At 52.3% G+C, this 12,096-nt stretch overlaps 1 protein-coding gene across 2 annotated transcripts; it reads right to left on the bottom strand.

Annotated features, from left to right (window-relative positions):
• Positions 1–740: 740 nt before the first annotated feature.
• Positions 741–11,015, bottom strand: cchcr1 (coiled-coil alpha-helical rod protein 1). 2 transcript variants are annotated; one of them, XM_030360705.1, is made up of 19 exons: positions 10,806–11,012; positions 10,328–10,622; positions 9,769–9,957; positions 9,016–9,133; positions 8,162–8,356; positions 7,760–7,923; positions 7,548–7,662; positions 6,809–6,919; positions 6,098–6,250; positions 5,524–5,634; positions 5,067–5,173; positions 4,879–4,991; positions 4,073–4,145; positions 3,104–3,222; positions 2,582–2,770; positions 2,318–2,407; positions 2,076–2,227; positions 1,698–1,785; positions 741–1,328 (listed from the first exon to the last, which is right to left on the bottom strand). In XM_030360705.1, the coding sequence occupies exons 1-19, from the start codon at positions 10,873–10,875 to the stop codon at positions 1,078–1,080; spliced, it is 2,703 nt and encodes a 900-aa protein (XP_030216565.1). In that variant the 5' UTR covers positions 10,876–11,012; the 3' UTR covers positions 741–1,077. The 2 variants fall into 2 exon arrangements, 1 of the variants encoding a protein (XP_030216565.1); XR_003977299.1 differs by lacking the exon at positions 741–1,328 and having other exon boundaries at positions 2,352–2,407; positions 10,806–11,015.
• Between the last annotated feature and the right edge of the window lie 1,081 nt (positions 11,016–12,096).

Genomic DNA, 12,096 nt, shown 5'->3' with positions numbered 1-12,096 from the left:
AAACGTATTAACTCCCAACTGGTTGTAAAAAAAATATTTTTATTGTAACTCATTTATTCCTATTCATGGTCTACCAGCTGAGATCTCCCTAATAATTGATTAACTTCATTATCTTAAGTCGACGATCTGGTCGCTGGGCAGCGAGAGAAGACGTGAATCTGCTTCCCTCGGGGTAAGACCAGTTCCTTACTGGTTTCTGACCATTTAGCTCAGCTTTTCGGGGCTCTTTGTAAATAGCAGAGCTGTATCTCACTGGATCTACTCTGATGTAGATCCAGTGAGAACAAACACTTACTAACAAAATATAACGCACACTTTGTCATCCAAACGCTGTCAATATTAGTTCAGTGCATCCCCCTATAACATCTCTGCACAAACGGAATGAGTGTCATTTAAGGTGCATAAACTACAAACCGTGCAGGACAGCAGTTTCCGGACGCTTCCTGACCAAGACCTTGGTAACAACGCCCCCTGCTGGTGTCCATCGCGACTACATGTTAACGAAACATCCCTAAACATGTCCGTTTATTCAGGGCAATAGGGTTGTATGTTATACTTCATGTATTTAGGGTTCTATTGTATAGTCTGGATTGTATAGATTTAATTGAACGTAGATATGTTTTCAATAACAGGCCGTTATTCTTATAACCATTGATCCTAAATTCCAAATACATTCTCTAAACTCTCCTTTTAACCCAGGTTTAAGTTATGATTTACTGAAAAACGGAAATAACAACATGCTGGTGAGTATTACGCTTTATTTTCATTAAGAAGATAAAACACAAAATATTTGTTGTCACAGGAAAAATACATCAAACATCCATTATACAAACACGCTAGTTTGTATAATGTTCAAAACAGTGGAGGTGTCACAGTCATCTTCACCACTTCAAAGGCTTGATGAACTTATTTCAGATCAAATGTTTTATGTTCGGCATTATTTATGACGTGCTGAACTCGAGGCAACATGGCAACACCGTTCTGTGAGTCGGCCGAACCAGGACCCTGGAACTCTTTTCAGAACTAAGGCACGTTGTCGTCGTGGTAATGGTGGGATGGGAGACCTGGGTGAAGGAGTCAGACAGACGGGAGCTGGGTCGGCTCTCTTCCTCCTTTTCTTCCTCCTCCTCCTCCTCCACTCACTCCTCTTCCCTCTCCTCCTTCTCTTCTTCCTCTACTTACTCTTACTTCCTCTCCTCCTTGTCTTTCTCCTCCTCTCCTTACTCTTCCTCCGTCTCCTTCTCCCTCCTCTTCCTCTTCGTGTTCAGAGCCGTCCACCACAGTGGAGCTCAGGGCCTTGAGGTCACCGAGGACAGACAGGAGGGTCTCTGACACACACACACACACACACACACACACACACACACACACACACACACACACACACACACACACACACACACACACACACACACACACACACACACACACACACACACACACACACAAATAATGATTTGCATTACATTTCCTTTAGTGGTGTGCACGTGACCTGTGGTGTGCACGTGACCTGGGGTGTGCACGTGACCTGTGGTGTGCGCGTGACCTGTGGTGTGCACGTAGGCTGTGGTGTGCACGTGAGCTGTGGTGTGAGGGTGGGACAGTCACCTGTGTTGTGTGTGGTGTGCACGTGACCTGTGGTGTGCACGTGACCTGGGTTGTGCACGTGGCCTGGGTTGTGCACGTGGGTCAGTTACCTGTGTTGTGTGTGGGGTCTCGTGGGCGGCTGGATGACATGCGAGCTCTCCTGACCTCCGTCACATGACCCCTCTCCTGGACACTGGCCTGGAAGTCACATGACCCCAAGGTCAGAGGTCAACACATTGTTTTTTCTCATAAATTGTTTCATATTCTATTACTGTATCTCTATCCTACCAGCAGGTCATGTATATCTATAGCTGTATATCTATCCTACCAGGTTATGTATAACTAGCTGTGTATATCTATAGCTGTATATCTACCCTACCAGGTTGTGCATATCTATAGCTGTATATCTATCCTACCAGGTTGTGTATATCTATAGCTATATATCTACCCTACCAGGTTGTGTATATCTATAGCTATATCTATCCTACCAGCAGCAGGTTTCTGTCCGTCTCCGTCTCCTTCAGGCGTCTTTGCAGGTTCTGGATCTCCGTCTGTGATTGGTCGACCTGGAGCTGCTGGTCCCGCCTCCCCTGTTCCCGCTCCCGGGTCACCTGTCTGTCAAGCTGCCGCAGCGACATCACTGGCGGGGAGAGGGGGAGGCGTCAGGCGAATCAGGGCCCAGCGTGGAGGGTGGGGGCGGACCCTGACCCTGGCGAGTGACTCCACCCACCTGCTTTGGTGTGCTCTCTGCGGGCGGTGTTCACCTGAGACTCCGCCTCCCGCAGACGCTCCGTAAGCCCCGCCTCCGCCTCCCGCAGGGCTGCACACACACACACACACACACACACACACACACACACACACACACACACACACACACACACACACACACACACACACACACACACACACACACACACACACACACACACTAGATAATTACACGGTGTGTTCGTTTGTAAAAGGTAATATGGCGCACTCCGTCCTCCCTCACCCTGCTGGCTCTGCTCCTGCTGCAGGAGGAGCTGGGAGTGCAACTCCTCCAGCCGCGCCTTGGCCTCCTCCAGCTGAGCCTGTGTCTCGTGCTCCCGCCGCTGCACCTCCTCCTGGGAGGAGAGGGCCCCGGCCAGGGCCTCTCTGCTCCGATCCAGCTCCTCCTGCTGCTCCTTCAGCTGGCACCCGACTGGAGGAGGAGGAGGAGGAGGAGGAGGAGGAGGAGGAGGAGGAGGAGGAGGAGGAGGAAGAAGAAGAGAAGTTGGGGAGAAATGGAGGAGGAGGAGGAGGAGGAGGAGGAGGAGGAGGAGGAGGAGGAGGAGGAGGAGGAGGAGGAAGAGGAGGAGGAGAGTAAGGAGATGATGATGAGCAGACAACACTGGGTGGAGGGGCGGTTGGGAATGGAGGTGGTGGTAGTGGAGGTTTTCATGGTGGATGTGCTGGTGGAGATGGCGGGGCTCACGGGTGTAGTGGTGGTCTATAATATGTGGGGGTGTGGTGATGGGGTTGAGGGGGTACCTACATGTCTCTCTCAGCTGGGCCAGGGCCTTGTCGATGAGGTCCGGGGTTCTCCTCAGCTCCTGGCTGAGTTCCTCTCTCTCCTCGCCCAGCAGATGCAGCTCTGCCTGGAGACGACCCACACTGAGGGGGGAACAGCACTGAGGATCAGTCTGAACAGCTCACTGAGGATCAGTCTGAACAGCTCACTGAGGATCAGTCTGAACAGCTCACTGAGGATCAGTCTGAACAGCTCACTGAGGATCAGTCTGAACAGCTCACTGAGGATCAGTCTAGTGAACACTGAGGATCAGTCTGAACAGCTCACTGAGGATCAGTCTGAACAGCTCACTGAGGATCAGTCTGAACAGCTCACTGAGGATCAGTCTGAACAGCTCACTGAGGATCAGTCTGAACAGCTCACTGAGGATCAGTCTGAACAGCTCACTGAGGATCAGTCTGAACAGCTCACTGAGGATCAGTCTGAACAGCTCACTGAGGATCAGTCTGAACAGCTCACTGAGGATCAGTCTGAACAGCTCACTGAGGATCAGTCTAGTGAACAGCTCACTGAGGATCAGTCTAGTGAACAGCTCACTGAGGATCAGTCTGAACAGCTCACTGAGGATCAGTCTGAACAGCTCACTGAGGATCAGTCTGAACAGCTCACTGAGGATCAGTCTGAACAGCTCACTGAGGATCAGTCTGAACAGCTCACTGAGGATCAGTCTAGTGAACACTGAGGATCGGTCTGTTGAGCAGCACACCACAGAGTTGATGTAGATGGCTACAGTCTGCGTTCGAACACTGTCTGCTCTGTTAAAACACACAAAGAACGACTGACTCCATTCAAGTCCCCCCGGTGGTCCTTGGGAGACCGTGTGGACCGGCCCTCGAGTTGGTGTTGCTGCTCCTCTCATGGCGGTTCTGAGCCTCCCCGGCGGGTCTCTCTGGGCTACAGCGGCGCTACGTGACTACACGGGGGTGTTCTCACCGGTCGTCCGCCTGGGCCGCCTCTCTGGAGCTGAGCTGGAGCTTCTGGAGCGCCGCTCTCCGCCCCAGCAACCCTGAGGAGGAGAGACACCGCGGGGCTACAGTCAGACAGCTACAGTCAGACACACAGCTACAGTCAGACACACAGCTACAGTCAGACACACAGCTAGTCAGACACACAGCTACAGTCAGACAACGTGTGGCTACAGTCAGACAGCTACAGCCAGACACTGTGTCTCTATGGGTACCTGATAGCTACAGTCAGACACCGTGTCTCTATGGTAACCTGACAGCTACAGTCAGACACTGTGTCTCTATGGGTACCTGATGGCTACAGTCAGACACCGTGTCTCTATGGTAACCTGACAGCTACAGTCAGACACTGTGTCTCTATGGGTACCTGATAGCTACAGTCAGACACCGTGTCTCTATGGTAACCTGACAGCTACAGTCAGACACTGTCTCTATGGTAACCTGACAGCGACAGTCAGACACCATGTCTCTATGGTAACCTGACATCTACAGTCAGAAACTGTCTCTATGGTAACCTGACGGCCCCAGTCAGGCAACGTGTCTCTATGGTAACCTGACAGCGACAGTCAGACACCGCGTCTCTATGGTTACCTGACAGCTACAGTCAGACACTCTGTCTCTATAGTACAGCTCTACAGTCAGACACTCTGTCTCTATGGTAACCTGACAGCTACAGTCAGACACTCCAGTAACCCTGATGGTCTGGACCCTGGATGAATAGGACTAGACCTACCCTGGATGGTCTGGACCCTGGACGAATAGGACTAGACCTACCCTGGATGGTCTGGACCCTCCTCTTGGCGAAGGTCAGCCTCTGGGAGAAGGCGTTGAGCTGGTCCTGGGACTGGTTGACGTCGGCGACGCGGGCTGCGAACGCCGCGCCGAACCTGCGGAGAGACGAGGTCATACAGCGCGTCTCACATCACAACCCCCCACTCCCCCGGTAAAAAGACGTCGCTCACCTCAGGAGCGCCTCCTTCGTGGCCCCCAGGTCGGCACCGGCCCGGTGCTTCCAGGCCCTCAGCTCCGCGTTCTCCCGGCCCAGCGAGGCCAGCTCCTCCTTCAGGCTCTGGGGACGGAGGGGAGAGCAGCACGGTCAGAGCTCCTCCGCTGGAGCCGACAGCGCCCTCTGCTGGCCGGAACCAGCCCTGACGCACGAGCCAGGTCCGTCCTACTTCCTAGCCCCAGGTCCCGTCTCAAAGGGCTCCAACGGCCCACAGTAGACACCCCCCAACCCCCACCCCCCACCCCCCACCCTCCAGCCACGAATGGACCTTAAGGAGGGACTTTAGGTCTGAAGGCTTATTAGGTTACTGCGTTAAATGTTTAGGAGGTGATGGAGCTTAGTGGTTTGGGAGTTATGGTGTCAAATGGTAAAGAGGTGGGCAGGCTGAGGCTGTGATTGGTCGAGGAGCGTACCTGCGCAGCCACCTCCTCCAGGCGGAGCTGGGCCAGCCGGTCGTCCAGGCTGTGCTGCAGGAGCGTGCCCCGGAGCTGCTCCTGCTGCACCTCCTCCTGCAGGGCCTTCTCCTGCTCCGGCCACAGACGGGGTCAGACGTCAGGGTTCGGTTTGGGGTAATTGCATTTCGACACGCAAACATTGTTTGGGTTTCCTTCCGTCTCCACTTGACGGTAGAAGGCTTGTCCCCTTCTTCGTTTGTTTTGAGTTCAAATGACGAACCACTCAGACTATAGCTGCAGATGTCACCACGGTGAACTATCTACAGGAAGAACAAGCAGTGGACAGGGTGACACGCAGAGCGTTGGTGTTCATAAATGCACGTGTGTGTGTGTGTGTGTGTGTGTGTGTGTGTGTGTGTGTGTGTGTGTGTGTGTGTGTGTGTGTGTGTAGGGGTGTGTGTGTGTGTGTGTGTGTGTGTGTGTGTGTGTGTGTGTGTGTGTGTGTGTGTGTGTGTGTGTGTGTGTGTGTGTGTGTAGGTGTGTGTAGGTGTGTGTGTGTGTGGTTCTCCAGGGTTCCCCGGTGTCTCCTCACCCCTGAGCAGGCCCGCTCCCTCTCCCTCTTCTGCTCCAGCTCCTGGGTCCGCAGACGGACGCACAGCGAGTACACCTTCTCCCTCCAGAGCCGCAGCAGCCGGAGAGCCTCGCCGTCACCGCCGCCGCCGGGCGGCTGGGGGTCCGACAGGGTCTGGAGAGGGGGCAGTGGTCAGAGGTCAGGCCCCAGAGCTTCCGGAGGCCAGGTTCTGCCCCTGGTACTGAGGGGTCGGCTCATGGGGTTGGAGTGGTTTCATACGTGACGCGTTGGTGGTCGGACACATCCAGTTCCACAGCAGGAATCCTAACCTCTCGATTTTTTAGCTGAACGCAGAACATGTATGACGTCAAGTTTTCTTCCTCTCATAAACAGGAGATGTATTCCTTGCGTAGAAGGATGTAAGCGATTGAATGTTAAACTAAAATTTGTAATCCTGTGGTATCCGGTCTGCCCCAAAGTTTTGATTAATGAGGTTGTCATCTGAAATCGGTGGATACTTCAAGATCCCTGTTATGCCCTGGTTGAGGTCAAAGACTCTCCTTGGAGATGTTTAAAGATTTCGCAGAAAAATACCATTATTATTCTCTCATAGTATTAGTCTCCTGCTAACTACGACCCCCTCAGTCTCTCCCGTTTCTGTCTACCAAGCTTCGGGGTCTCTCCACACGGAATGGTGACCAAAAGAGGAAGAGGAGGAGGAGGAGGAGGAACCTTGTGGAGGACTTTCTGCTCCTGCAGGGTGAGGATCTCGTTGACACACTTCAGTCTGACGCTGAGGAGATCTGCGGTCTTCTCCAGGGCTTCCTTCTCCCTGCTGAGCTTCTACAACGACCGGGAAGAACCAACATAATGGATGTGAATATGGTGCCGCATATTAATGCACTTCATCTGCAACATGCTGACCTACTGAGATGGCCTACTGAGATGACCTACTGAGATGACCTACTGAGGTGACCTACTGAGGTGACCTACTGAGATGACCTACTGAGGTGACCAACTGAGATGACCTACTGAGATGGCCTACTGAGATGACCTACAATACATCCAGCGAGTGACAAGCTGCGGTTTCCTGAGGATGTTACTTGAACTCTGAATGAACTGGGATTAGTTAGTGTGCGAGTGGTCTAACTAATCTCTGAATGAACGGTGATTAGTTAATGAGTGGTCTAACTCAACTCTGAATGAATTGGGATCAGTTAATGATTGGTCTAACTCAACTCTGAATGAATTGGGATTAGTTAGTGAGTGAGTGGTCTAACTCAACTCTGAATGAATTGGGATCAGTTAATGATTGGTCTAACTCAACTCTGAATGAATTGGGATTAGTTAGTGAGTGAGTGAGCGGTCTAACTGAACCCTGTTTAAACCGTGGTCAGTGAGCGGCCTCACCTGTACGGTCTAACTGAACCCTGAATGACCTGTTGTTAGTCAGTCAGTGAGCGGGCCTCACCTGTACGGTCTCCTCCAGCCTCTCCTCCTCCCCCCTCTCGGGGGACATCTCCCCGATGTATCCTCTGAGGTTCTGCAGCGTGGCCCCCTGGCCCTCCAGCTCTTGTCTCGCTTGGCTGGAAAACACAAAAACCAGGTCGACCAATGAGAACCCGGGAGAAACAACTTCCTCCGATCGTCTTCCAGCTCGTCTGCGTGGAGCGGGGCTGGTACCTGAGCTGGTCTCTGAGCGCGTCTCTCTCGGCCGACGCCGTCCCGAGATGGCTCTGTAGTTGCAGCATCTGGGTTGCCATGGCGTCCAGGCTGCTCTGGAGCTGGTCCCTAGCGACCGCCGCAGCCTCCGTCTCTGTGGCGTGGGACGCGGTCAGCTGCTGCCGCTGGAGGGACAGGAGGACACCGGTGAAGGGCAACGCCCACAACCACTGTGGCTCCGCCCACTAACCGCATGGCTCCGCCCACTAACCACATGGCTCCGCCCACTAACATCATGGCTCCGCCCTCACGGAATATTCAAGACCATGACTTCCCAAGACCCACCCATAAACATTCTGACTCCGCCCTCAAACGAACTTGGCCTATGAAAATACTTGCTCTGCCTAAACCAGACAGACAGACCTCTGTCTGGTGGGTTTTCTGTAGATTCTCCATCTGGGTGGTCAGGTCGATGTTCCTCCTCTTCGCCTCCTCCTCCTCCTCCTCCCTGCTCCTCTCAGCCCCCCGGAGGAGCGTGTGCGCCTCCTCTCGGCACCACGCCTCCTCCTTCCTCAGCCTCCTGATCTCCTCCTCTGACTCCTTCTCCATGGTTACCAGCTGAGGACCAACAAAGGTCATGTTAAACATCTGGTCATTACAGCCCTAGTGAACCAACCCTAGTGAACCCAACCCTAGTGAACAAACCCTAGTGAACCCAACCCTAGTGAACCAACCCTAGTGAACCCAACCCTAGTGAACCAACCCTAGTGAACCCAGCCCTAGTGAACCAACCCTAGTGAACCCACCCTAGTGAACCCAACCCTAGTGAACCCACCCTAGTGAACCCAACCCTAGTGAACCCAACCCTAGTGAACCCACCCTAGTGAACCCAACCCTAGTGAACCAACCCTAGTGAACCCAGCCCTAGTGAACCCACCCTAGTGAACCCAACCCTAGTGAACCCAACCCTATTGAACAAACACTAGTGAACCCAACCTTAGTGAACCCAACCCTAGTGAACCCAACCCTAGTGAACCCAACCCTAGTGAACCAACCCTAGTGAACAAACACTAGTGAACTAACCCTAGTGAACCCAACACTAGTGAACCCAACACTAGTTAACAAACCCTAGTGAACCAAAACCAATAGTTAACCCAAACCAATAGTGAATCAACACTTGTTAGGTAAATATAGAAACCAACAAGCTTGTGGCAGCAGTGGAATATGAGGAGTGGGTCAGTGGATTGATGTTGAAGCTGGTTGAAATGAGGGGCTACCTGTGAGGATATCTTCTGGTTCTCCTGGAGGCTCTGCTGGAGCTCCAGTCTGACCTGGTCCAGCCTGGACCGGGTCTGACCCAGTTCACAGCGTAGGGTCTCCAGCTCAGCACCCTGTCTACAGGAGGGACCAGAGAGGACATCCAGTCTTCAGGCTGGAGCAGACTTAGTGAATCAGAACCATGTCATTGAGGAGCAGGTAGGGGTTAGACAGTACAGAGACAGGTCATTAAGGAGCAGGTAGGGGTTAGACAGTACAGAGACAGGTCATTAAGGAGCAGGTAGGGGTTAGACAGTACAGAGACGGGTCATTAAGGAGCAGGTAGGGGTTAGACAGTACAGAGACAGGTCATTGAGGAGCAGGTAGGGGTTAGACGGTACAGAGACAGGTCATTGAGGAGCAGGTAGGGGTTAGACGGTACAGAGACAGGTCATTGAGGAGCAGGTAGGGGTTAGACGGTACAGAGACAGGTCATTAAGGATCAGGTAGGGGTTAGACAGTACCGATCCATGTGCGTAGTTTGTGTGTGAGTGTCTGTGTGCGTTTCTGCTTGGTTTGTGTGTGCGTGTGTGTGTCTGCTTGGTTTGTGTGTGCGTGCGTGTCTCTGTGTGTGTGTGTGCGTGCGTGTCTCTGTGTGTGTGTGTGTGCGTGCGTGTCTCTGTCTCTGTGTGTGTGTGTGTGTGTGTGTGTGTGTGTGTGTGTGTGTGTGTGTGTGTGTGTGTGTGTGTGTGTGTGTGTGTGTGTGTGTGTACCTGTGGAGGGTGCTGTCCTTGTCTCGTAGCTCGCCCCGCTGTCTCTCCTCGCTCTCCTTCAGGGCCTCCAGCTGACCCCGGAGCCTCTCCGCCTCCACCCGCTGCGTCTCCACCCGCACACGCCACTCCGCCTCCAGCCTCATCCACCCCTCACCTCCCCCACCTCCACCACCTCCGCCCTCCACAAACCTGGGGGAGGGAAACCAGTTTAAATGTAGGCCTACTGGTGTAAATGTTTAATGAATGAGTAACACGTTCTTATTTCCCAGTTGCTAACACTGCACCATTATTATACCATTAACCCAGGATCTAATATGTTGAGTTCAATGTTTAGAGGGGTTTCGTAATGTTCAGTGGTGAACCATTCTCTCTGGTGTGTGTGTGTGTGTGTGTGTGTGTGTGTGTGTGTGTGTGTGTGTGTGTGTGTGTGTGTGTGTGTGTGTGTGTGTGTGTGTGTGTGTGTGTGTGTTCATTTTATCGTAGGTGCGCACCAAGACAAACGTCATAGTGATAACAATCGTTCTAACCTAGCTAATAACCGGATTATTGTGATGGCTACCTTCCATTGGAGTCTGTAGACCGGCTCCTTCCTCTCAAAGAGTCTCCCTGTAGCATCATCAGCCTTTGGTTCTCCTTCCGGAGTTCCAGAACTTCCCCCTGGGCCCGGGACACGGCGAGCCACGCCGCGGCCGGATTTGAGACCCCGGGACCGGCGGCGGAGCTCCAGGACTCCGCGGCCGGCTGGTTGTGGACCCCGCGGACAGACGCGGAGGTCTGGACCCGGCGGACGGACGAGGACGTCTGGACGGCGGAGGTGAAGTGGGACGGCGGCATCAGGTCCTTCTGAATGTTCCCTGAATACAACAGTTAGAATTACACAGCAAATTGTAACGCTCATTTCACCAACTTTAGCAGTTTGAAGAAACCCCCATGCTGAGGCCGACCAGCTCGGTACATGATGGTAGTACCGTACTGGTTCCTGCAGAACCAGGACGGGTGACAGATGGACTTCCTACGGGTCTACTCCTGTAACTCACCGGGGAGAGGTGGTGCAGTGAAGTCCGTGGGCACGCTGAGCTTCTCTCCGGCAGCGGTCTGTTCCTCCATGTCGGTTAAGCTTAATTAATATTTTTATATGAGTTTTATTAATAGTTTTATTGAGGTTTCATTCTGAAGTGTTGCGGGTTCCACCGAGCGGCTGCGTTTCCTGTTTGTCTTCCCGCGGATATACCCCCTCCTGGTTGCCGTAGTTACAGACTCCTCCTCCTCCTGCTCGGTGCTGGTATTCATCATCATGGTTCTTGTCCAGTTGTCCCATCATGAACTCGAAACATATGTCAACCGTAAACAGCAACACAGCAACGATGAATCATAACACGTTGCGGGGTTAACAGGTTGTTCGGGGATTACTCCAATCTGCTCGACCGCTGCCGTTGAGCAAGGCACCACTGGGACCGTCGCAGGAGCGTTAGGGTTATAATAAACTATATCTAAGTTATAAAATAATAAATATTAAAAGTGCAAACTGCTAGTATTGAAAAAGGAACATCATGGTAATAGTGAAAAATGTTGATGACTCGTATTACACGGATGAAGCAACACTATATCCGTGCAATACGAGTCTTCTACAGTTTTCACACACACACACACACACACACACACACACACACACACACACACACACACACACACACACACACACACACACACACACACATATATAAATTACTACATTTGTTTAATAATAATAATATAGTTATAGCAAAAGCCCTGCGTATCAAATATAATTCAATACCAATAAATAGCAAATCCAGAGCTTTAAACAAGGACGAGGGTAAGAACCTCTATCCTTCATTAAACCATAAACTATGGTGTATAATGGACATTGACTGAGACTATGTAATCCACATCAATCTCAAGGTAACGGGCAACATAAATCTACCTTTAAAGATGAACTGGTGGACGCCAGATTAATATAAAAACATAGGCTTGTCTTTACAACCCCAGCCTTTCATGGGGGTTTTATTCCCTAGCTGTGTTATCTGTCCGTTTATGTGATTTGATGGTATTGTCGCCGTGGGATGCGTTGATCTGCTCTGAGTGGAGGGCTGAGGGCGGCGATTCAAAACGTTGAGGAGATCAAAGCTGGCGCCTCGCTAACAGACAGATCCTCCTGTAAGGGAGGTGCCCAGGAGGGGTTCCCCTCACCACTGTCTCCTCCTCCCTGACACCTCCCCTCCTCATCTCCTCCTCCCTTACACCTCCTCTCCTCCTCCCTCACTCCTCCCCTGTGTAAGGGAGGAGTTGAGGGAGATGCAGGGGGGGGGG

This window comes from Gadus morhua, chromosome 7, assembly GCF_902167405.1.
Source record: "Gadus morhua chromosome 7, gadMor3.0, whole genome shotgun sequence".
NCBI classification, from domain to species: domain Eukaryota; kingdom Metazoa; phylum Chordata; class Actinopteri; order Gadiformes; family Gadidae; genus Gadus; species Gadus morhua.
The sequence above is the reverse complement of the archived record's forward strand: the minus strand, read 5'-3'. Positions and strand labels throughout refer to the sequence as shown.

Excerpts from the sequence above, each read along its gene's own strand:
- cchcr1 (XM_030360705.1), bottom strand. The coding sequence starts at position 10,875 with ATGGAGGAACAGACCGCTGCCGGAGAGAAGCTCAGCGTGCCCACGGAC. Across the intron at positions 3,223-4,072 it reads GCGGCCCAGGCGGACGACCG|TGTGGGTCGTCTCCAGGCAG; the intron begins GTGAGAACACCC and ends TTCCCCCCTCAG. Across the intron at positions 1,329-1,697 it reads AGACCCCACACACAACACAG|AGACCCTCCTGTCTGTCCTC; the intron begins GTAACTGACCCA and ends TGTGTGTGTCAG.